Source organism: Mustela lutreola, chromosome 10 (genome assembly GCF_030435805.1).
Source record: "Mustela lutreola isolate mMusLut2 chromosome 10, mMusLut2.pri, whole genome shotgun sequence".
In the NCBI taxonomy this organism is placed as follows: Eukaryota; Metazoa; Chordata; class Mammalia; order Carnivora; family Mustelidae; genus Mustela; species Mustela lutreola.
The window spans coordinates 65,112,247-65,136,798 of NC_081299.1; the positions used below are offsets into that span (position 1 = coordinate 65,112,247).

At 36.0% G+C, this 24,552-nt stretch overlaps 1 protein-coding gene across 24 annotated transcripts in view; it reads right to left on the reverse strand.

Moving 5' to 3' along the window:
- Positions 1–24,552, reverse strand: part of FUBP1 (far upstream element binding protein 1) — a 34,879-nt gene that overhangs the window by 5,330 nt on the left and 4,997 nt on the right. For 11 of the 24 annotated variants that reach the window (XR_009345372.1, XR_009345378.1, XR_009345377.1 and 8 more), the window contains exons 2-20: positions 23,979–24,069; positions 23,075–23,137; positions 22,228–22,266; positions 21,703–21,742; positions 21,159–21,211; positions 20,998–21,069; positions 20,817–20,874; positions 18,363–18,525; positions 18,169–18,267; positions 17,941–18,042; positions 17,630–17,732; positions 17,439–17,539; positions 16,924–17,065; positions 16,113–16,273; positions 12,902–13,053; positions 12,731–12,810; positions 8,850–8,987; positions 7,053–7,127; positions 18–77 (exon numbers count right to left, since the gene is read on the reverse strand). Coding sequence is in view for 18 of the 24 variants with exons in the window: in XM_059137600.1 (XP_058993583.1) it covers positions 18–77; positions 7,053–7,127; positions 8,850–8,987; positions 12,731–12,810; positions 12,902–13,053; positions 16,113–16,273; positions 16,924–17,065; positions 17,439–17,539; positions 17,630–17,732; positions 17,941–18,042; positions 18,169–18,267; positions 18,363–18,525; positions 20,817–20,874; positions 20,998–21,069; positions 21,159–21,211; positions 21,703–21,742; positions 22,228–22,266; positions 23,075–23,137; positions 23,979–24,069 (1,792 nt within the window). In the remaining 6 variants the exon portion in view is untranslated. The remainder of the gene's footprint in view (positions 1–17; positions 78–7,052; positions 7,128–8,849; positions 8,988–12,730; positions 12,811–12,901; positions 13,054–16,112; positions 16,274–16,923; positions 17,066–17,438; positions 17,540–17,629; positions 17,733–17,940; positions 18,043–18,168; positions 18,268–18,362; positions 18,526–20,816; positions 20,875–20,997; positions 21,070–21,158; positions 21,212–21,702; positions 21,743–22,227; positions 22,267–23,074; positions 23,138–23,978; positions 24,070–24,552) is intronic. The other 13 variants (XM_059137614.1, XM_059137613.1, XM_059137615.1 and 10 more) reach the window with 10 other exon arrangements.

The following is a 24,552-nucleotide window of genomic DNA, read 5'->3' on the forward strand; positions in this document are numbered from 1 at the left end:
TCTAATAAAAACAATACCTTGCTTCTTGTAATATTCCTCCCAAGCTTTTGAATAATCTTGTGTCTGCCCTTGTTGACCTAAAAAAAACCCCCTAAATTTTAATACAAAATTATATCCACTGTAAGTACAGGTTATAAAGACAAGCACAGAGGGTCAGAATTGCTCCTGTTTTATTTTATATATTCATTAGTGTCCTATTTTATTTTAAATAGTCATAAGAAAACGATTCTTGCAATTCAAAAAAAATCAGAATGCTGTTTCTTTTTGACTTATATTAATTATTAACTTTTAGTTCTAGAGTATCACTATCAATAAAAAACAAAATCAAAACTATCCACATAGTTTTAACTAGGAAAGGAGAAGATTTAAATATCTTGAGTCAATGCAAAATTTGAAAATTAATGTTCTAAAATGAGTTTGGAAAGTACTTCAAGTAAGTAATCTATGGTACCCTGGTACTGATGCTGGGCACAGGGATGCAAAAGACCTTTATTTTTTTGTCTTATTCATTTGGATGTTACACTATAGGTTTTAAATAAAATGTAAATCCTTGATGGAGAAAAAGAACATTTTTGAGAACAAAAAAAACCCACCTGAAAGCTATTAAATATTTTATTTTTTAAGATCTTGTCAAGATTTTTGTTTCCTGATTAGTTACCTATAAACTGTATGTACCAAGACTAATCTTCAAGATACCTTTTAATAAGATGTTAAGAGTTGCAATACAATGTATTCAAATCACAACAAAATTATATTAAAAGTAACCTGACAACATTAAGAACAATTCCTGAAGAGGCTCAAAGCAACAAGACCAATGAAACATAAACCCCACAGCTTTCATGAGCAGCTTTTTCTAGGTAGTGTAATTTCTGAATTTAGAGACTAAAGAGACTTAACAATATTCACAAAACTGAAATTGGCTCTGGATTAAAAAAAAACTTAAAATAATCAAGACACACAGCAACAAAAGGCCCTTTCCTAACAATCAAGGAAATTTAAATATGGTGTGTACTTTGATGATATTACTGAAATAATTTAAGTCTGCAACTTACTTTGTAAAGGCTTAGGCACAATAAATACGTATGTACACACAGACACAATGTACATATGGTAAGCTTTTAAGAAGTGTTGAATTTGAGTAAAAAATATAAATATGGGTGTTTGCTGTACTACTTTGCAGTTTTCTGAAGGTATAAAATTTTTGAAATAAAAAGGTGGTGAGAAAGAACACGTGTTTTCTTATTTAGCTCCTTTGAGAATTTTATCTAGCTTGTAATTACTTGACCTGATGAATTATGGCTAGACAAAAAATACTGAAGCACAGACACAGAGAAAGCTGTTTTTATGTTTTGCTGGAAATTGCCAACAAGGTTAACTTTATGTAGTTGCAGAAATTAGTGTCTATCAGCATCACAAAACTGGCTGAATAGAAGCAATTAAGTGAATAGAATTTCAACATTTATGAGTAACTTTAAAAACCCAAGAAAAACCCCCCTTCTATAAATACAGGCAACAGCAGAGAATCCCATGTAATACAAACAAAATTCTTATTTTTGCTTTTCCTAATTCTTTTCTTTCTTTTTTTTTTTTTTAAAGATTTTATTTATTTATTTGACAGGGAGAGATCACAAGTAGGCAGAGAGGCAGGCAGAGAGAGAGGAGGAAGCAGGCTCCCTGCTGAGCAGAGAGCCCGATGCGGGACTCGATCACAGGACCCTGAGATCATGACCTGAGCCGAAGGCAGCGGCTTAACCACTGAGCCACCCAGGCGCCCTCCTAATTCTTTTCAAAGAGGAATTGAGTTTAACATTCTGATCCTATAAGGAGACACTAAATTAAAGCAAATCTGAAACAGGTTTCAATGACAACTGCCAAATACCCCAGATTATCAACAGTAATAAAACTACACAATGTCTCTTACAAACTATACACCTGAAAACCTGCTGATTTAAGGCCAAACTTGGTTAAAATACCAACAATTTTTACTTTGGGTTTACAAAAAGGAACTGATCACTGTCAAGATACTCATTTTAGAGGCAAAATAATGTAAGATGGTAGAAACAGGGAGACGCATTAAGAACATTCATCAAACTCAAATGTTCCCTACCCTCTCCTCAACTCAAGTATTTCTGTGGAAAGTGAAAGGTAAACATGTTAAGACCCTAAGGAAAACAAACACTTGGTAAGTCATAAGCACATCACACTCCAATCTTGAAGGTGTACAAAGAAAAACTCAACTCATGCCTCCAATCTGAGGGACAGATGTGATTCATTCTGCCCTGCCAAAAGTAACCGAAGAACTCTTCCTATCTACTTCAGACTTGGCTATCTCCTAGCCTTTTGTGCCTCTCTGCCCCTTTTACGAATGTCCTTAACTTGCTCCCTTTATCCTTAGGTTCAAAAACTGTTTTGAGGACAGATAGTTTTAGTTTATGCTTTAGAACATTACTTAATATTTACATATAGGTTTACAATATGTAAGAGCTTTTACTTTCATTTTTTTTAAAAAAGATTTTTAATTTATTTGACAGAGAGAGATCACAATTAGGCAGAGAGGCAGGCGGGGGAGGGAGGGTGGGGGCGGAGCAGGCTCCTTGCTGAGCAGAGAGCCTAGATGTGGGGCTTGATCCCAGGACCTTGATATCATGAACTGAGCCGAAAGCAGAGGATTAGCCCACTGAGCCATCCAGGTGCCCTGGTTTTACTTTCATTTTACTCAAGAAACGAGACTTGGCCTAGAGTTCACATATAACATTCTATTATTACAGCCCAACACTCTAAATTATCTCTCTAAACACCTGCATCTTTCCCACAACCACTTTTTCCCTACCACTCACCCTCCACCACCCATCCCCCGGGCCTTCACCCATTAAGGTACCACACACCAAAGGTGACAGTCTACCATATCAGTATTTAACATATTAAGGGCCTTCCTCAACTCTCAGTTTTTCCAAAAATGCCTTCACTATCCCTCTTCCAAAGGGTTACTGCCAGTCTCTACTTTGAAATCCTGTTTCATCTCCTTAGGGTGTTTACTTATTACAAAAGTTTCCTTCATTCTAGCTTCAAAAATACCTACTCTTCCATGTTGGCTGCCATTCCTTATTAAGACTTAAAATTTCCTTCATAAACTCTCTATAATCTCATCTTTATGACTTTCTCTCCTAAATTCTGATGTTGTTAATCCTAGGAAATTCAGGGGCACCTGGGTGGCTCAGTGGGTTGGGCCTCCACCTTCAACTCAGGTCATGATCTCAGGGTCCTAGCATTGAGCCTCACATTGGGCTCTCTGCTTAGCAGGGAGCCTGCATCCCCCCCCGCCCCGCCTGCCTCTCTGCCTACTTGTGATCTCTGTCAAACAAATAAAATCTTAAAAAAAAAATCCTAGGAAATTCAGATTTAAAAACTTAACTCCTGTTTCAAGAAGCTTATTTACTTATAAGCAAACAATGACAAATTTATAGTATTAGTATTTCGTGTTAAGAAAAGCAGCTGAGGGGGCCCCTGGGTGGCTCAGTGGGTTAAAGCCTCTGCCTTCAGCTCAGGTCATGATCCCCCGAGTCCTGGGATAGAGCCCCACCATTGGGCTCTCTGCTTAGCAGGGAGCCTGCTTCCCCCTTTCTGTCTGCCTGCCTCTCTGCCTACTTGTGATCTCTGTCTGTGAAATAAATAAATAAAATCTTTTTAAAAAAGAGAGAGAGAAGCAGCTGAGGGGCACCTGGGTGGCTCAGTTGGTTAAGCCTCTGCCTTCGGCTCAGGTCATGATCCCAGGTTCCTGGGATCAAGCCCCTCAATGGGCTCTCTGCTTGGCGGGGAGCCTGCTCCCCCCACCCCCTGGCCTGATCTCTGTCTGCTAAATAAACAAAATCTTAAAAAAAAAAATAATAATAATAATAAAGAGAAGCAGCTGAAATTTGCCTTCAAAAGCTGGTACAGCCTGTCCAGTTTGGTAAAGAAGACACTGGATTGGGAATTGGAAAATGTCCGAAGTCCTAGAAAATCCCAGCTCTGCCACTGGAAGAGTTCAACTTGGCCTCTCAAAACAAGGGAGTTGGATTTGGAGATAAAGATTTTTATCTCCCTAATATTTTATTACTTTCTTCCCTTTCATTTAAAATTTTGAGGGCATCTGGCAGGCTCAGTCACTTAAGCACCTGACTCTTGATTTTGGCTCAGGTCATGATCTAAGAGTGGTGGGGTCAAGCCCTGCACTGGGCCCACGCTTGGAATGGAGTCTGCTTCTCTCCCCCTTTGTCTCTCTCCTTGCTCACAAGCTCTCTCTCTGAAATAAACATAAAAATCTTAATAAAAAAGTAAAATATAAAAATTTTGAGAACTGTCTCAGTAAAGCATGTGACTAGATCTCAGGGTTGTGTGTTCAAGTTCCACATTGGTATACAGATTACTTTAAAAACATACACAGATACATACATACATAAAGATCAATCTTAAAAACTAATCTAAGGTCACTTATGTGTGGTTGTTCTAAAAGTATCCTAAGGACCAGTAATGCACCTAGGAGAAATGAAAGTAAAGCAACCAGTCATTTAACAAAAGAACTTTTAAAGGAAAAAATAAATTGACTTTGTAGCTATCATTAAAGACCTGGCAATTTAACATTATTTTCTTTAAGATTTACAAGTGAGAGAATCCTTTGCTCCATAAATTAACAGCTGATCACTGTCATACTACAGAAAAACACACAAATGGGGAAAGGAAAAAAAAAAAGGTAGGGGATAAGGAGGTTCTTAAGCCAAACACAGTATTATTTATTTCTGTGACGTTTTTTTCTCCACAAAGGATTCAACAGAGTCCAGGACACTATCTATAAAATTAAAATTTTATAGTCAGCAGAGTAAAGATAGAAAATGAAAAAAGAATGGCAAGGTGAGATGTCTATCCTTAAAAATCTGAATGGTATTAAGACCTCACAGATAACATTCAACACACACCCCTCACTTTGGGCAAGTATAAAAAAGTTAAACAGTAATTAATGGCTATGCTGCAAATGAATGATAAAATATACAAACACAAGTTGCACTAATTCCCCAATAATTCTCTAGTCCACAAACAGGCCTATTTTTACTCATTTTTAATATTAACATAGAGAACATCTCTGGCATATTAACCACTGTGAAAATTCAAGTCAGATCCAATGATCTTTATTTTTTTATTTGACAGACAGAGATCACAAGTAGGTAGAGAGGCAGGCAGAGACAGAGAGAGTGGGAAGCAGACTCCCTGCTGAGCAGAGAGCCAGATGTGGGGCTCGATCCCAGGACCCTGGGATCATCCTGAGCCGAAGGCAGAGGCTTTAACCCACTGAGCCACCCAGGTGCCCCAGATCCAATGATCTTCAACTGCAGCAATTGCAAATATTCAAATCTTTCAAATGGTGACACTATTTCATAAAACTTAGGGGGACCATAAGTTCTGACAGAATAGCATCCTCAGTTATTCTCAAACTATCCATATCTGAACAATTAATTATATGATCACCCTAAATAGAATATACTGTTTGGGAGAAAAAACAATTTTTCTTTCTTTAAACAGATTATCAAGCTGTGTAGAACATTCTTATCACCAGGTAAATGTATCCTACACAAAAAGATTAATATAACTACCCTTCTGGAATTTCTTCTTTCTGTGGAGGATGACAAAATATCCATGGGCAAAGAAAACATTGAAATTTACATTGAGAATCTCAAATAGACTGTATCTTATGAGAAAATTCTACCATCTTTAGATCTGTTCTATACCAGTGAAAGATGGGTAAGTCTGTTTAACTTTCTTTTATGACAAGTGGCTGTGGCATATGTGTGTTAATTTTAGATGAATAACACCACAGGCTTCTAAAAGCAAAAACTATTTGTTCAGAAATACAGCTGACCCTTGAACAACTTAGGGATTATGGGTACCGACCCCTGTACTGTTGAAAACCCAAATGTAACTATGATTTCCCCAAAACTGAACTACTAATAGCCTTCTGTTGACCAAAGGTCTTACAGATAGCACAGTCAATTAACACATATTTTGCATGTTTAAGTATTACATACTGTATTCTACAACAGATTAAGTCAAAAAACAGAACAAAAACCCTAAGAAAATCATAAAGAAAATTCATTTACAGTACTGTGAAAAAAAAAAATCTGCTTATAGGTAGTCCCATTAAGTTCAAACTTACATTGTTATTCAAAGGTTAACAGTAATAATTCCCAGGTTCCAAGTGGTCCCAGGAAAAAGCAAATTTGGGAGACAGACTTGGGATTTATGCCCTCTTGGGAGTTCAAAATCTGCTGCTACCATTCAGTAGCTATACATATGATGTGTTAGTGGAAATATAGTTCTTTTCATTTGTAACAGTTTGTAGTAATATACTTGGCAAAGTACTTGATTAACAATTGTATCCTCCATGAGAATATAACTAGAAGGGCAGGGGCTCCTAGCTATTATGCCCATAATCACATTCTCAGCTCTATCGTTATGTCTGGCATGTAGTATATGCTCTACAGTTACTGAATGGAAATGGCTTTTCTGGGTGGGTTTTTCCTTTTTCATATATGCAAATGTTATTTAAGTACTTAATGTAGTAGGTCACTGTCAGTTTTACTTTGCAGCAGAAAAGACCACATGCAACCCTTTTTTTGCTTGGCACTCCAGAATTTAACCTATGCCAGTTAGGCTTCTAATATATGTAACTATCTTTGACAAAAGCCAAGTAATATCCAGTGTTATGTGTGCCAATGGAGCAATTTTTAGTTTCAATTATTAAGTGGCTGACAAATGCATTTAGAAATAAAACGACTTCCTTGTTATGTGGATCACAAACTTAAGAATTATTTGTAACAATCCCAATATACCTAAAAGTTCAGTGATTTTAGAATGCATTCAACTATTCTCCACTTCAAGATTTTAAAAGTTAAATATAAGTCTCAGTAATAAAAAAAAATTCAAACATCATTTTATTGGAATCTTCATCCTTCTATGTGGTATTTACTAAATGTATCCATTTCAATTTAATTAAATGTATAAAAAAGAAATGTAGAACATACCCATTTTCTTGTAATACTCTTCCCAAGCCTTGGTATAATCAACCTGTCCAGCTGGAGCTGGATTCTGCTGATCTCCTTGTTTAAGAAAAACAAAAACAAAAATATAGTAAGATTAAGGGTTTCCAAAGACATTCTTGGCCCTTTCCTTCTATTCCTTGAGTGGAGAAATTGGGAGCAGCCTGCCATAGTGACTGAGGGAGCTGTGTGGTAGTGGGATTCTTGCTCCTGCCAAAGACACAGGAAGCAGGAGGTATAGAGACAGTCAACAGAGAAAATCTGTCTATATACAATGGAAGAATAGTCACACTGAGCATTTAATTCATTCGTGAAATAAGGAAACACACTGAATATATAAGGTCTTTCACAATTTATAAGCATGGAAAGGGAAAAAGCTACAAAGAACCCTGAAGTGTTATAATGGAATTGCAGGGGATACGACAGTCTTAGAAATATATACATGTATAAATATTTATGTTGTTTCATGACTTTGTATACAGATATACATGCAGGTAAATTTCCTAGCTTTTTATGTTGAAAGGATTTAGAAGCAATGACACCTTGGTAGCAATGAACACACTGAGTTTGGTTTCTTGGATGATGGTATTTATTAAACGGAATCAGGGCTCCTTGAAAAAATGGCTAATTCTAGAAGCTTGAGCCCAGGAAGCACAAAATAAGAATCTTATTGCGCAAGAAAGTTTAAGGATGTGCTTAAAGAATGACATGTCAAAAGAATATAGGAGCCATCTTGAAGGTACTCCTGATTGGCCAAAGCTAGGGCAATCTGATAATCAAATAGTATAGACAGTTTAAAACACAACATGTTGAATAAAACAGGAGGCCATACTGGTATAAACAGAAAAAATACTTCTTCCCTACAGTACAATACCAACTAAGATATATAAATATAAAATAAATGATGTAAAAAAAATTATCATCATAGTTGTAGCTGAATCAGGAATTTTATCATAAAAGCTGCTGTTAGGAATAGAATACTCCTATAATCTCAGCATAAATTCTCCAACAATTTTTACTTTCAAAGAGAAAAATGCAATTTTATGGTATAGAAACCTGGTGAACACCAACATGATGAAGTAACTATGGTTACCATCTCCAGGAATGAAGCGGGCCAACATTATGTGACCCCATGATATAATGCCTAAGTGCACAGGATTATTTCTGAGGTACTGCCAACTCCCAAATAGGACCTCAAGAGCATGACATTATTTTGAGAAAAAGTTGAAGGAACCTATGTTGATCTATCATCATTACATAGAACAAAATGTTGGTACTTTCCAGATGGGATCCTGGATCAGAAAAGAGAAACTGAGGGGACAACTGGTGAAATCTGAGTAAGGGTTCTGCATTGGGACAGTAATGATGTATCAATGCTGAAAGACTGTTTAAGAGCGCTGTATGATGGTAATGTATTTTTGGAGTAATGCAGAAAGGGTACTTAAGGTTAAGGGGACATGATGTGTACGGCCTGATCTTAAAATGGTCCTAAAAAACTACTGGTAATGGATATGGACACGTATGACAGGAAAATGGGACAAACGGGAGGTGGGGATAAAATATTAACAGCTAGGTTACCTGGGTGTTCTGTAATGTATCTTACAACTTAAACTTTTACGAAAGTTTGCAATTATTTCAAACTTATTTTCAAAAACGGAAAGTCTGCTCACTGAAGCTATAATTAAATATTGTAAAATTTTAGGTTTTATACATTGATGTACTTCATATTTAATTCCAAACACAAGTTTCTACTTCTACATACAAAATAAATTCTTTAATTACCATAGTTACCTTGTCCATTGGTTTGGGTTGTAGTTGGTGCACCAGCAGGAGCTGCAGGTGGTGGCTGTGCTTGCTGTTGATAATAGTGAGCATAATAGGCAGCCCAAGCTGCTGAATTTGGATCTGTTCCTGCCTTAGCTAGAATAAACACAAGTTCAACGTTTGCATCTGAAGTCTGTAATCTCTCTCTCTCACACACATACACACTCTTTAGTAGACCCCCAAATTAAATGGCTAACAAAAAATAAATAGTAAATGGGAAGTTTTCAATTCTATTAATTAACATTCATAAGCTTTAATTACAGCAAGTGAGGTACAGACATTAAGTGATGTTCCTAGAAAATTAGCTGAGTGGCAGAATTAGGATAAGAATAAACATCTTTTGTCTCTAAATTTGATGCTTTGCCTCAAACCATCCTGCTGCCTTGGTTTTTTCCTAAACTGGTTTTGCCTCAAGATAGCAGTTCTACATGGCAAATGACTAAAACAAAGGATTTCTAGGAACTAATGTGTACAAGAAACAATTATCTGAGAACTATGAATTCTGTCCTGTCTTGTTTTGGATGTAGAGCCAACATAAAAGTCTTAAAAAAATAAACAGATTAGCCATATTTCATCTCATCATATTTTACAATAATTATCCTAAAACATACACTTGATATTCCTGCCCTACTTGAAATTCTTCATTAATTCCAGAGTCTTTAGGGTTGTCAAAGTTTTTAAGTGCAACGTTATCACCACCCAGTTTCTTTTTTTTTTTTTTTTTTAAAGATTTTATTTATTAATTTGACAGAGAGAAATCACAAGTAGATGGAGAGGCAGCCAGAGAGAGAGAGAGGGAAGCAGGCTCTCTGCTGAGCAGAGAGCCCGATGCGGGACTCGATCCCAGGACTCTGAGATCATGACCTGAGCCGAAGGCAGCGGCTTAACCCACTGAGCCACCCAGGCGCCCACCACCCAGTTTCTTTAATGATCTAATGCCTTGGCTTGTCCTTCCCATTCTAGCCCTATCTGCCCCCATTTGTCAATATTTTTCCAACACTCAAGTTCTGGTCACAGTAAACCGCTTGTACTTTTCAAAGGTTGCCATGTTCATTATCTGGCCTTTGACCATGTTATGCTTCCTTATTTCATCCTTCATAAAAATCAAACTCATGCAGTAACAGTTTGAGATCTCTCAGCCAGAAACAGAAATCTCTTCTTGACTCTGTCTTTTATATGAAGAATACGGTATGACACTACAGATATATCTTTAAGTTTATATTATCAAGGAAAATGTAATTTCCTTAGCCAAAGTCTGTATCTATATGAAATCTGTGTAGCCTTTATCCCAAATGGGTATCAAGTCTCAGCTGTTTAATAAAGTTTGAGAAAAAAGGAGCAAGGATTTCTAGTGATACAATGACTAAGGTAATACAATTTTAAGGCATTATCCACCCTCCAAACCTTCCTCAAGTAATAAATGTATTGCTTTTCTAAGTTGCACGTTTTTATCTTAATTGTGTCATTACCTATATACTAATACAAGTATTTCATTTGACACCATCTCTGGCCAGAGAAACTAGGACAAAACAGACTTCAGAAAACGATACTTGAACTCCTGAATGTGTAGAGGGTGTAACAGAACCAGTCCAACAGTTAGACATAACTAATACATACACAGAGATTTTATTATTCATTCAACATGATTATCCTTCATTTATCATTTTAAAGGTAAGAAAAAAAGATACAGAGGGATTAAAAAACTTGCTTACTATCACACAATTATTAAAGGTGTAGCCTTAGGACTTATATGGGTCTGTCTCACTCTGAAATCTAAGTTCTTAACTTCTACATAAATTCTTAATAGCCCATTAAAAAAAAAAAAGATTTGTTATTTATTTAACAGATCACAAGTAGGCAGAGAGGCAGACAGAGAGGGGGGGGAAGCAGGCTCCCCGCTGAGCAGAAAGCCTGATGCATGGCTTGATCTCCGGATTCTGAGATCATGACCTGAGCCGAAGGCAGAGGCTTAAAGCACTGAGCCACTCAGGTGCCCCAATAGCCCATTTTTTTTTTTTTTTTTTTTTTTTTTTTTTTTTTTTTTTTTTTTTTTTAAAGATTTTATTTATTTATTTGACAGAGAGAGATCACAAGTAGGCAGAGAGGCAGGCAGAGAGAGAGAGAGGGAAGCAGGCTCCCTGCTGAGCAGAAAGCCCCATGTGGGACTCGATCCCAAGACCCTGAGATCATGACCTGAGCTGAAGGCAGCGGCTTAACCCACTGAGCCACCCAGGCGCCCAAACGGAACGTCCATTTTTTTTTTTAATAGAAAAAGATTTAGTTCAGAAAATATGAACTTTGTCATGGCCACATTTAAATACCAGAATGTTAATAAGTTCGCCAGAAATTTCATCTAAGTAAATTATTTTGGTTTTTACATAATGCAAAATCTAATATAAGCAGTATCTAACCCTAGCTACCATCTTTTAGCTAAGTGGGTTACTTCATTTTCCAAAGGCAATGCTGTAAGCCATATTCATCAACCAATTCTTAATGTGGTGACTTCACTACTACTCCCAGTGTGAAATCAAGACCATGATAGAGACTACTACTAATTCCCAACACTCTTCTCAATCATGTTACTGATCCAAACAGTGCTCATAAGGTGCAATCCTACAAATCCAAGTTCCCCAATATAAATTCACCCCTTAACTCGCTCAAACTCTCGAATCTCTTAAATTATGTGATTTTTCTGTCTAATCACAGCATCCCAGTTGGCTTACAAGAGGGAATGTAAAGTCTTTACATTCTTAAAAGATGTTTATACTATTATACACTAAATTATATTTAACTCTCTCTCAGTCCATCACAGCATTGCTAACATTTAGAGTGCACTTTTCTGCTATAGAACATAAACTAATCTTTGCATACCCACATCCTAGCACACTCAAGTTGTTTCTTGAATGAGTGTAGTTGTGGTTATTTGCTTATTGTCATGCTGTGCAATCATACTCCAAAGAGCACACTTCCTATGAAATTAAAGTATGTTACAATATAGGGCCACATTTAAACAACAAGAATGTTTAATCAAATTCACTAAAACAACTGCATATAAATCAATTATTTAGGTTCTTTTAAAAAATAAATACACTAGTGTGGAAAGGAATCCATAATTCAGTACCTTCCTTGAAACTACTCCAGTGAAAGAGGCCTAAAAGATAGGTAGTAGGTGAGAAAGAAGGATCATAAATAAGTATTAACTGATTTTGATGAATGCCCCTTTGACCATCATGAAAGGAAAACTAGAGGATGGCAGATGCAGTAACAAGATAGAATTTTATATATAAAATCCAGATCTGAACAGAGAAAACATATAACTTAATGTATTTTTGAGTTCTAACATGCAGACATTAAACACAGCCCTGATTTTTACTAATATGTGAAGTTACCATATCAGGAATATGAAAACGGCTTTTTATATTTGAGAACTTCAAAGTTTAATACTCAAGTATTAAATGCTCCATTTAGACACTCAGATAATTCCATAAATAAACATACACTATTCTTTCATGGATAATGTCGCAATTAACACATTACACATTTTGATGGCACTGGTATTTAAAACTAAGACATTGTATTTCTTCCTGTAGCTTCTGGCTTTTAACACTCTGTTCTTATCACTTTGAAAGGGCAGAAAGCCAAATTCAGGTAGAAAAAAATTCACTGAAAACAAACCATATACACACCAATCTTATACACCGTGGTAAAACCAGAAACTAAGACTCCCGCTGAAAGAGTCAGTGCAGAAAATGCACACAATGTAGAAATGACATTAGAAAATCTAGGAGGATAACAGGAATGATAATACAGATTACACATGAATAATAAATGTCTTTTACCTGGATCAGGAGGGGCCTGTTGCTGCCAATGTGGATATGCATTTCCCCACCCCTGAGGAGCATAAGGAGCTGGAGGACCACTGAAAAGAAAGAAATCAATATAAAAACGCTATTTATCAAAAGCTACAATCTTTGGGTGGGGGGAACTCCAGAACCAAACTCAATACTTACTGTGGTGCAGGACCGGGTGGTCCTGGATTATAAGGTGCAGGGTTGTATGGTCCCATTGGAGTTCCAGGCCCTGGAGGCCCAGGAGGTCCATGGGGGCCTGGGACACCATGGGGCCCATGGGGTACAGGTGGCCCTAAAGGATTTACTGGACCCTATAAAAAAGCAAAAAGATGTAAAAAAAAAAAAAAAGAAAAGAAAAAGAAAAAAAAAAAAAAATGGTAATAATGGCTGAACAAGTCAAAGGCTAAATTAACCTTCCATTTCTACCCTTTTATACAGCCCCTAGCAACATATTTTAGATTTTTTTTAGATTTTCCTTCATTTCCTCATTCATGTTGCTTAAACTCTTTACCACACTGACACATGTAAATTCATTACAATCAACGCATCAGCAAAGAACTGAAATGTCTCCTTTACCTTCCATTCTATTCCTTTCAGACTATTCCCTTCTGTTATTTTGCTTTCCTTTTTATACTTCTTTTACCATTCCTTTACCATTTCAGTCATGGAAATATGTTGTCTCTAGCTTTTCTTTTTCTGTATCTGTTCTACATCTACTTTTAAAAAAAAACATTTTATTTATTTGACAGAGAGAGAGAGAGATCAAACGCAGGCAGAACAGCAGGAAGAGAGAGAGGGGAGAGAGAGAGAGGGAAGCAGGTTCCCCGCTGAGCAGAGAGCCCGATGCGTGGTTCAATCCCAGGACCCAGAGATCATGACCTGAGCCGAAGGCAGAGCTTTAAACCACTGAGCCACCCAGGCGCCCCTGGATCTTCATATTTATATCATACCACATAGTTAATAATGCTTAGTTGATTTTCCTGTTCATAATCCAACTTGTAAAGACCACTAGCCTTCATTTAACTATCCTAAACACAGCTTTTGTGCAGTTAATACGGATAATAACATTTTGGAGCAACTGCTTAAATCACATTTGGTTGTCTATTTTCTCACTACAAAATAATGAAGCTAAACTTCGTGACTTTTAAAATCCTTTTTATTATTTTAATCTTTTAAGTCTCTACCTCTTGTCATTATCACTCACTTCTGTTATCCATAAACAATCCTTTCCAAAAAGCAAAAATGGATTATTGAAAAAGTTATTTTTACAGGGCTATGTGCCAGACACTCATCCCTACAACCCTGTAAAGCAGCTACTATTATTCTCCTTTATATAGATGAACAAACGGGAGGCAAACAAGAGTATAAATAGCTTACTCCAAGGTCACAAAGTTAGTAAATGACTCTGAGTATTCTGAACCCTAACAACATGACTTCAGAGTCTCATGCTCTTAACCACCATACTAAACTGCTTCTCGGTAACAACCGATCTTTTCGACCATCAAGCTATTGGAAACCTTGATCCATGCATGTTAGGAATCATAAAACCTAAAACCACGACGTGTCCATTTTTCTAGCATCAATCTCTGCCACTACCAAGTCTGGAATTATTTTCTTCACGTTTTTAAACACTTACTGTCCATACCACAGAACTTAAAATATTTGTATGTATTTTTAGAATACATTCTTTCTATGTTCTTTTTAAGTAATCTCTACAGATCAACAGCTGCATGCTCTACTGACTGAACCAGCCAGGAACCCCTATAAGACATTCTTTCTTTCTTTCTTTCTTTTTTTTTTTTTTAAAGATTTTATTTATTTATTTGAGAGAGAGACAGTGAGAGAGAACATGAGCGAGGAGAAGGTCAGAGGGAGAAGCAGACTCCCCAAAGAGCTGGGAGCCCGATGCGGGACTCGATCCCGGGACTCCAGGATCATGACCTGAGCCGAAGGCAGTCGTCCAACCAACTGAGCCACCCAGGCACCCCCTTATAAGACATTCTTTAAGCATCTTTTATACATCTATTTGTCTTCCTGTATTTGTCTATTAGATCTATTTGTATTCCATCCACAGTGCAGCAAACATCAAGAATTTTCCCAAGAAATTCTAATTGTTATGAGTAACTTAAGATGCTCCCTTACGCTCTATAGTAAAAGAATGCAAGAAAACACTAGCTCCTCATTTATAAGCAAGCACATTTAAGACTCTATGCATTTTTTGTACTACCACCAGGAAACTGTTCTAGTTCTAAAGGAAAAAATTTGCAAATTTGGCCATGTGTCTGAATCACCTGGAACACCCTTCTAAAATTAGATGCTGGGCTCTGTTCCAGACTCTGACTCAGAGCTGTGTGGTATGTGTAGAGGTGGAAAACATTCAAGTAGTATATATTTTAAAACTTCCTAAAAGTCACTGTCAGTCTAAGAGTTGGATTTGTAAATTTCTACTCTAAAGTGGGGGATGCATATAATTCATATCTGCCTCACAAGGGTTGAGTAAAGTAAACCCTTATTAAATACTGAATTCCCATTAACTATGTCCTTCAAGTATATTCTTTAACCCTCCAACCCTAACATCATATCTGCAAGTAACATCATCCATTTTCTACTTATCCACACCCAAATACAAGTTTCTAAACCCTTATAAATGTATATTTAATTGGGTTATTTTTCACGGCTCGAGAGTCTTCTCTATGTTACATGTACCCATTATATAACGAAACATAGACTAGAAATTGGCATTTTTCTATATAGTAGTTATAAGAACATGTGAATTAATGTCTTATTTAACTAAGAGAGTCTATGCATAAACTGAAGTTAGTTATCTATTTATGTATTTGGTTTTTTTTTTTTTAAGATTTTTATTTATTCATTTGACAGAGAGAGATCACAGGTAGGTAGAGAGGCTGGCAGAGAGAGAGAGGGAAGCAGGCTCCCCGCTGAGCAGAGAGCCCGATGTGGAACTCGATCCCAGGACCCTGAGATCATGACCTGAGCCGAAGGTAGTGGCTTAACCCACTGAGCCACCCAGGCGCCCATGTATTTGGTTTTTTTGAACAATTTTTTAAAAAAGATTTTATTTATTCATTAGAGACTAAGCACACAAACAGGGTCAGGGATAGAGAGGAGCAGGCTCCCCGCTAAGCAGGGAGCCCAATGTGGGGCTCAAACCTGGGACACCCCAGGATCACGACCCCAGCCGAAGGCAGATGCCCAACTGACTGAATCAAGCGTCCCTATTTATTTTTTAAGTAAGCTCTCTGCCCAATGTGGGGGCCTGAACTCACTACCTAGATAATCAAGATTCACATGCTCTACCAACTGAGCCAGGCATGCACCCCTAGAAATTGGAAGTTTAAATCACACTCACACCAATCTTTTCTTCTATAAGTTGCCGCGCATAGTCTATTTGCTGTGGAGTGCCACGAATTGTAAATAATTTCATATTAGGATCTGCATTAGGTGGAGGATTTCTCTGAAGTTCTATTCTTGCTCCAGACTGTTGGCTTATGCTTTTTATGGTTTCACCTCCTAAAATCAAAACACAATAATTTCTCTAAAGATCCAAAGGATACAAAAGGAACTACCTAAATGAAAATGGTCACAATTAAGAGAGCCATAAAAAAGTTTTGAGCAGTATCCCATCTGCCAATATTCTTTTAGATTTTCCATTTATTCTACACTTGTAAATCAAGTTCTATAAGGTATATCATGCTTCTCCTAAAACACATTCAAGTTTTTAAGACCTAAATTAGTATGTCTATACCCAACAATAAAATGAATTATAACAGAAACTAACTTATCAAAATATTTGTTTCAAATAAATTGCTTTTACAAGTAACATAAACCAAAACACTTACTAAAAAAATCCTAAATTTTAAGAAGATGTGAGTTAGGAAAAAGCAAATGACACAAATATCCAAACCACTTTTTCAGTCAAAAGTTTCTTACGCTAATAATTAAAACTGTTGGTCCCTTCTCTAGTAGCCAATGTGATTCATATCACATTTTAATTTTATATATAAAGCCCTTCCTTTGTGTTTTCATTACAAATCAATGTAAGATACAGCCAAGGAAAAATCACTGCTACTGGTGTACATTAGAAATAGCGTCCAGAAAAATCAGGTCATGTGTTAAATTTTTCCTATATATCAAAACATTAAGAGTTTATAATACATTGCCTTTTCCTATTATTAATCCAGTTTTCCCAGTTGGTACAATGAAATTAAATTCCTGTAGTCCACCAGGTGGTCCCATGTTCCAGTTGCCTTGACCTCTACCTCTTCCTCGACCACCAGGTCCAGGTCCACCAGGATTACCAGCCTAGAGAAGGAAAGAAACAAAGTCAGCATAGAAGCATACTCTTCTTTCCATGATAAAGTCATTCCATGTCTATCTTCCTCAACCTTCATTTTCCTAAACCAGAAGTTTAAAGAGGCTGGGAGATGATATGACTGCCAGTCAACAAGTAATACCCACTATTTTATACTGTGATAAGCAAGACAATCCACTTACATAGCTATCTTCCTGCTCTAAGATGTCTACCTCAAAGCAACTTAAACTTCTTAGTTATTAACAAAGTATCATCAGACAAATTCTTATATAAAACTAAATGGGAGGGGGGACCCTTTCAGACTTGAAGAAAAGTATTTTTTAAATGAAAACAAAACAATGAAAATATTAACATCTGTCAAACCTGAACACTTCGAAGAAGGTCTGTAATAATTTCTGCAGCATGCTGACATCGGTCTGGAGGTCCTGTTATTTGTGCTATTCTATCAGGTGTTGTTCCATCATCTTCAAAACAAACAAAATGGTTTGAGTTAGCAACAATGCATGTCAAAAAAAGTAACTGCTAATAACACAGATAATGAAAAATGTACTCACCTGGCTTAAACTGAATTCGAACACCAGCATCATTTTGTATTTTTTTAATCATCTCTCCATTTCTTCCTATTACAATACCAACAGCAAATCTTGGAATGGGGACCTTATACAAAGAAAACTAAGTATTAAGGAAAGCTATTCCCTGAAAATTAAAAGGGTAACAAGATTTATATTCTGTACTCTAAGGTGTAAGTTATGGGGAGGGAGGGCAGAAATCCAATGTTAAAGAAGGCTATGTAACACAGAACAGGAAGAACACATGTATTTATGAATCAGTATACAACCATCTCCAAATGGGTATTTTTACTTACATCTATCCCTTCATTTCCTCCTATTCTTGACCCATACTCATTTCGAACTTCTCTGAAACCACCTTGATCACGGATTAACTCTAACACCATTTCCTTGGCTTGCTGAAGTACAAACAAAAAAAAACCACCCAATTTACAAGGCAGGTCTCAAAACATTGTAATTATATTCCTATGTGTTTTGCCCATTCTGTTCCCAAATCCTTCTATATAAAATATAAACAAGTTTACCTGTACTTTGTATGGGTCTCCTGTAATCCTAAGAGGTTTGTCAGCACCAGTGTTCTGAGGTCCATCTTGAATCATAACCATTTTAACTCCAGCCCGCTCCTATTAATCACAGAAATCATATGTATTAACAAAAGGGAAATGGAAACGAACTGGCTTCAAAACAGATGAAAACTAATCACTTTACAGACCAATACCTGAAGTTGTTTAATAGTTTCTCCCCCCTTTCCAATAACTAATCCTGCCTTGCTAGCTGGAATCATGATTTCTTGAACTGCATTTCCTGGTCCATCACCATGGTGGAAGCCAGGGGCTGGTCTTCCTTTTTCAACAATCTGGTCCAATAATCGTTTTGCTGATCTGTTAACAAATTAGGAGTCAAACAATAAGTTAAGGCATACTCAAAAACTTATCCAAATACAGAAACACAAAATAATATAATCACGTACTTCCCCCATCCCAATTCAGGTTTAGGTGGCTTAAAGCTAATTTAACAATTTTAATTAAGAGAAAATGCCATCAGGGACAAAGAATGATAACACAATAAATTTTCTAGGTATACAATTTGCAGTATTTTTTAGAACAGTCCTAAATGTCCAAGAAGTAGCACTCTACTTTTTTTTCCACTTTACTTTGAAAGTCATCTAAGAATTAAGCTACTCTACCAATAACTGAATGATGTATTTCCAATTTTAAAACACCACTTTGTTCACTCACACATTAAAAATTTATTTATCCATTCAAAAATACTTAAGAAATGTTAACCATATACCAAGTACTATACTAGATAATAGAATTACAACACTGAATGAAATGCACAAGGGTCCCTTCTGGTACAGCTTACCTTGATTAAATAACTAAAACAGCATGTTTGGTTAAGTGCTACAAATAAAATTAAAACAGGATAAGAGAGACAGAATGTGTACTCATAAAGATAAGCTATTTCATGCAAAGCAGACATAAAAGACTACTGATAAGATATCTGAACTAAAATGTAGAGGAAGAGAGGGAGTAAAATATCAGAGGGCAAAATGTTCCAGAGAAGAAACAGGAATTTGCAAAGATCTCAGATGAGAAGCAAGCTTGGTGTGCTGAAAGAACAGAAGCTAAATGGGGCTTAAACACAGTGAGTTGGGAGAAGAGAGGTAAAAAATGAAGTGAGAAAGGTGGCAGGTAAATCAATCCAGGATAAAGACATGGTGAAGCATTAGAGGATATGAGCAAAGTAATGACATAAACTGATTCACATTATTTTTTTAAAAGATTTTATTTATTTTTATTTGACAGGGAGAGAGACAGCGAGAGAGGGAACACAGCAGAGGGAGTGGGAAAGGGAGAAGCAGGCTTCCCGTGGAGCAGGGAGCTCAATGCAGGACCCGATCCCAGGACTCTGGGACCATTACCTGAGCCGAAGGCAGACGCCCAATGACTGAGCCACCCAGACACCTACTGATTCACATTTAAAAAAAATGATATGGCTATACTATTCTAAGAACAGACTACTTCTGAACAAGCTAAAAAGAATGGAAACATGTTGAAATATAGACAAATGGTCACAGACAAATAGTATAGAAATGGCAAGAAAAGGCTGGATTCCAAATAAATTTTGAAGAAAAATGACCAAAGTGTTGCTTATGGATAAATGAAAGACAAGAAAAAGATAAAGGTAATTTAAACATTTTTTAAAATTTATTTTGGAATGCTCATGTTCAGGGGTGAGGTAGGGGGAGTGGTAAAGTTTCAGGCAGACTCTGCTGAGTGCAGAGCCCAACCTCACGACCCGGAGATCAAGGCCTGAGCTGAAACCAAGAGTCTGGTGCTTAATGTACTGTGCCAACCAGGTACCCAAAGAAAAAGATAAGAGTATTAAAACAGTGCTGCCATATACTGAGATGAGTAGAGGACAAAGCAGACTGGGTAACGGGGTGGAAAACAATTATGAACAATTCAAAGTCTGAAATGTCTAGTAGACATTCAAGTGGAAATACTAAGTGAGCAGCTTGATAGGATTCTGTAAGTTAGAAAAAGAGAGCAAGGCTGAAAATAACAATTTAGGAGTACATAAAATTTATGATATATTAATATTAAAAGTTTAATATTACACATTAAAGTTTGTGAAAGAATAAATGAAGTCATCTGAGGAGTATACGTAGACAGACTGTAGGAGGACTGAATTTTGCGGCACTTTCATACTGAAAGGCTAGGAAGATAGAGTTGGACGACCAAGAATGACTGAGAAAGTAGCTAGGGAGGGAATATCTCTAGGAAAGTGGTTCCCTGAGTCAAACAACATTGATGGGTGGAAAGATGGAGAGGCCGTATGTGATCTTGAAAAGAGCAACTTCAATGGAACCATGGGAGTAAAAGTCTGATTCAAAGAAGTTCAAGACAAAATGAAAACAGATGCAAACAATATGGTGAAGAGAGCTACTCCTTTTAAGGATTTTTATTGTGTAAGGAGGCAGAGAAGTAGAAATGTGAGGTTCAAGGTTTTGTTAAGATGGAGGGATTTTTCAGCATCTTTGTATCTTGTTAGAAATTAGCTAGAAAATGGGAAAACTAATAGTGCTGGGTAAAATCAGTTAAATTCAGGGGCAATGTCCTTCAGTAGGAAAGAGGGGCTGGCCTCAGGCATATCATTTCATACTTACTGGACAGATTCAGGTGTTCCAGTTAGCATACAAGACCTTTCTGGAAGGCCACCACTGTCTACAATTAAATAAAAAAACACAAAAATATTTTAGGCCAAAAAGATTACAATATCACTTTCGATAGTTACTTAATATGCTAATTTTCTAGTCACTTTGAAAAATAGCTAGAGAATAACATTACCAGGAGCTATCTGTATTTTGCATCCAGATTCTTGTTGTATGCGTGAAATCTGTTCACCACCTCTGCCAATTACTAGTAAAGAAAAAAGAAAAAAAATTATTTGCTAAGACTGTCAAGTATGTTTTGATTGTTTTCAAAGCTTTAAAAATTAGGCTACTTACTAAATCCAACCATTCCATCTGGAACTTTGTATTCTTCTGTCATTACAGACCTGCTAACAAAAAACAAAAACTAACATTTTCCTTCAAAGAAAGAGAACTGATTACATTCAAAAGGTAATCCAATAAAAATGGAAGTCTAATGGCTTAAACTAGGCTTTCAGGCATATATTCAGAGTCAAAATGCAGCTTGAGTAGTTCAAGCCAGAACCTTAATGGGACACACACCAATTGAGGAGGGTATGGTAAATAGTCTGAAAGCATTAACTGCAAAGGAGCTGGGGTGGAGGTTCAGAGAATGTTTTCTTAACAATTATTTTCATTCGCTTTAGCTCTTCAAATATGTGGCTAATTCTACCTTCCTTCCAAATTACAAATGTATCTCACTCAAAAGGAAAAATGATCATTCTGTTCTCAACTAAAATGGACAGAAATGAATAAACAAAAAAGAATATACAGGCACATATTCACTATATACTAATTTGTGTTTTCACAGACATTTCAACTAAAACTTGCAAAGTACTCTTCGAAAAGCCTTTCACTATACCTTTGCTGCTGATGCATCGGTGGTAACTGTGTTCCAAAAGCTACCAAAAAATCAAATAAAATGAAAACTTTAAATTTAAGTTCACACATATTTAACAATACAATTATATCAAGCAATACTAAAATCTTTCCCATATACACAGAAAACACCACCTTTGAGAATGAAGTTTTAGGCAGAATACTTAAATCAACATTGACAGTGGGCAATAAAGTCAGTGAAACAGCAGGTATCATTAGCAATGGCATAGAAAGAAACTGTTCTTTCTCAAGGGGCACAAGCTTAGGTTAAAAAATGGAGTTATAGAATTGAATATGAAAATATTTTAGCAATCAAATCGTAAGAATATATGTCTAGCCATAATTCAAGTGAGAGATTATGAAGACAAGAAGTATTATTTACAAAGACATTCATTCTAAAGTATTCTGGCCATCAACTAACTCCGAAGACACCCAAAAAAAACTACGAACAAAACTCTGATATTAAAATTCAGTTACTTTAGCTTTTAACCCAATTTAAAATACTTACAGTCATTCTGAGGAGCAACTTTCTTAGCATCTGGTTGATCTGCAAAATTAAGAGCCTTTTAACTTTTTGCCAGTAAGTACAAATACAAGACTTAGCTAACCCGTGCCCAAGCAAGAATATCAATGTAAACACTTATTGAAACAGCTGTAGGTAATTGTTGATCATTTGAACCAAAAGTGACAAAACTTATCCCAAACTCTTAGTAATCAAAAGAAACATTACATTTCTTTCATTCTTTTCATGTTTAAAAGATGCACAGACATTTAAAAAAATTCTTTTTGATTTTATCAAATCACTGACCTTAATGTATGTTAAGCACTTTAGAATGATACAAGACAAAGTATTTAGGTCCATTACTAGCAAAATAGCACATGCTAAAGGCTAATGATGCTTCCCACTGTAGGAACTGAAGACTGGAAGAAAAACAGAACCTATCAAAATGTGAAAATTTGACATATCAAAGTTGAGTGTATCTGACAGTGACCACAAGGCTATGCAAAATAATAAAAAAATCACATTACAAGGCAATCTCAATCTAAACTATTCTACTGTTCCTAACCAAACATTTCACGGCATACGCTTCAGCAGAAAAACTCAAAGCAACTACATGACTTCCTTCATCTACATCCTTTACACAGATGAATACAATGCATACCTTAGAATAGACAACCTACATCTGAAAGTACTACATTTTCCTCCCCCCTTCAAACTTAAATGATTAAACATCAGAATGTTGTGCAGCAAAAATTCAGACACATAATCCAAGAATTATTTGTGTCCATTTAAGAATCCACTGGTTTATTTCACGGTTACATACTAAACACAGGTAATAAATAAAAATTCCTGCCTTTAAAAGGAGAGGGCATTCCCTCCCAGTGTGTTGTACTGCTCGGACTTGTCCAAGAGCCATCTACACATAAAATAAAAAGAATACATTACATACAACATCTGAAGCATCATTAGCTCATTTTTTTGTATATTAAAACCTCACTATAAATGTGAAAGATACTTAAATAAAAGGAAACCAAGTACACCTGGTCAAAAGCTACAAATACATTCTACAGGCTCATTCAGAATCCTCCTTAAAAAAAAAATTAAGTAAATAAAAGGGCAAAAAGAAAATGTATCAAAATTCATACATCAAATCTAAAACAAAAAATACTTGCAGACTTCTAAGTTCAGAAGCTTCAACAATTACGTTTTTTTTAAAAAATGCAAAGCACTGTAAATCTGTTTTAAGCCACATTTTGAGTTAAACCTGAAACACAAAACAAGGTACTAAAACAAAAATAAGTAACATAAAAAAAGGTATAACCTGCAACACACTACAGTAGCAAGCTATAGAAATATCAACCTTTAAAATGAAATCTGAAATAGCAAAACAATAAAAACATAGCATATAAAGATTAATTCACATAAGATGAGAAAAACCAGTGAAATGTCTTCTAAACATTTTATATTTTTGTTCTTTTCAGTATATTAACAAGATGTCTGTGCAAACTGTCAATCTGGCACAATCCTAAAAGAGAAAATGTTGTTTTCTACTAAGACAGAACTGGCTGATTGACTCAAAATTTTACCTACCTTGTCTAAGGTCTCCCCCCTCTTTTCTCCTGAGGCCAACATAAACCTTACAATTTTAAGAACATTATAAAAGCAATGTTTCAGTAAAAAAAATTTGAAAAATATTGAAAATCACCTTCAACTAACCTGTGTCTGAAACAATTAAAATACTTATGACTATAACTTACCTCCATCTTCCAAAGGTCTTTTTTGTCCCCCATAACCATAGTCATTTGAGTTCAGTGATGTACCAGCATCACCTCCAATTTTTGCTGCAATCTTAAAAAACAAAAGCACATCATCATTAAGGATAACATCATAACTACTATACACTACTTAGTGCTATATTTTCTCATTTAATATATGTATATACATATATACACACCAAGTATCTAATACATAGAAAATTAGTATGAAAGAAAAACAAAAATTACAGAGCCATGTATTACTATCATTAATACCATTAATAACTTCAAGGAGTTAAAAATTTATCATCATCTGGAATTAAGCTTCTGATAAATTTCTGTAAGAACAAACAAAGAAATAATCAAACAGGAATCTTCAGAATCAACTGACCGTGTAAATAGCTTTGGGAAAAATGTGGTTCTAATTCTATCTTCTCCATGGCTCTCTCCCATGACACTTCAAAAATGTGCTGTAGGCACAGAGAATGTTAACACCTTATGGGATTCCAAGGCAGTGTTGTCTAATAAGGTAGATGCTAGCCATACACGGTTATTTATTAAGTACTTCTGGCTAGCC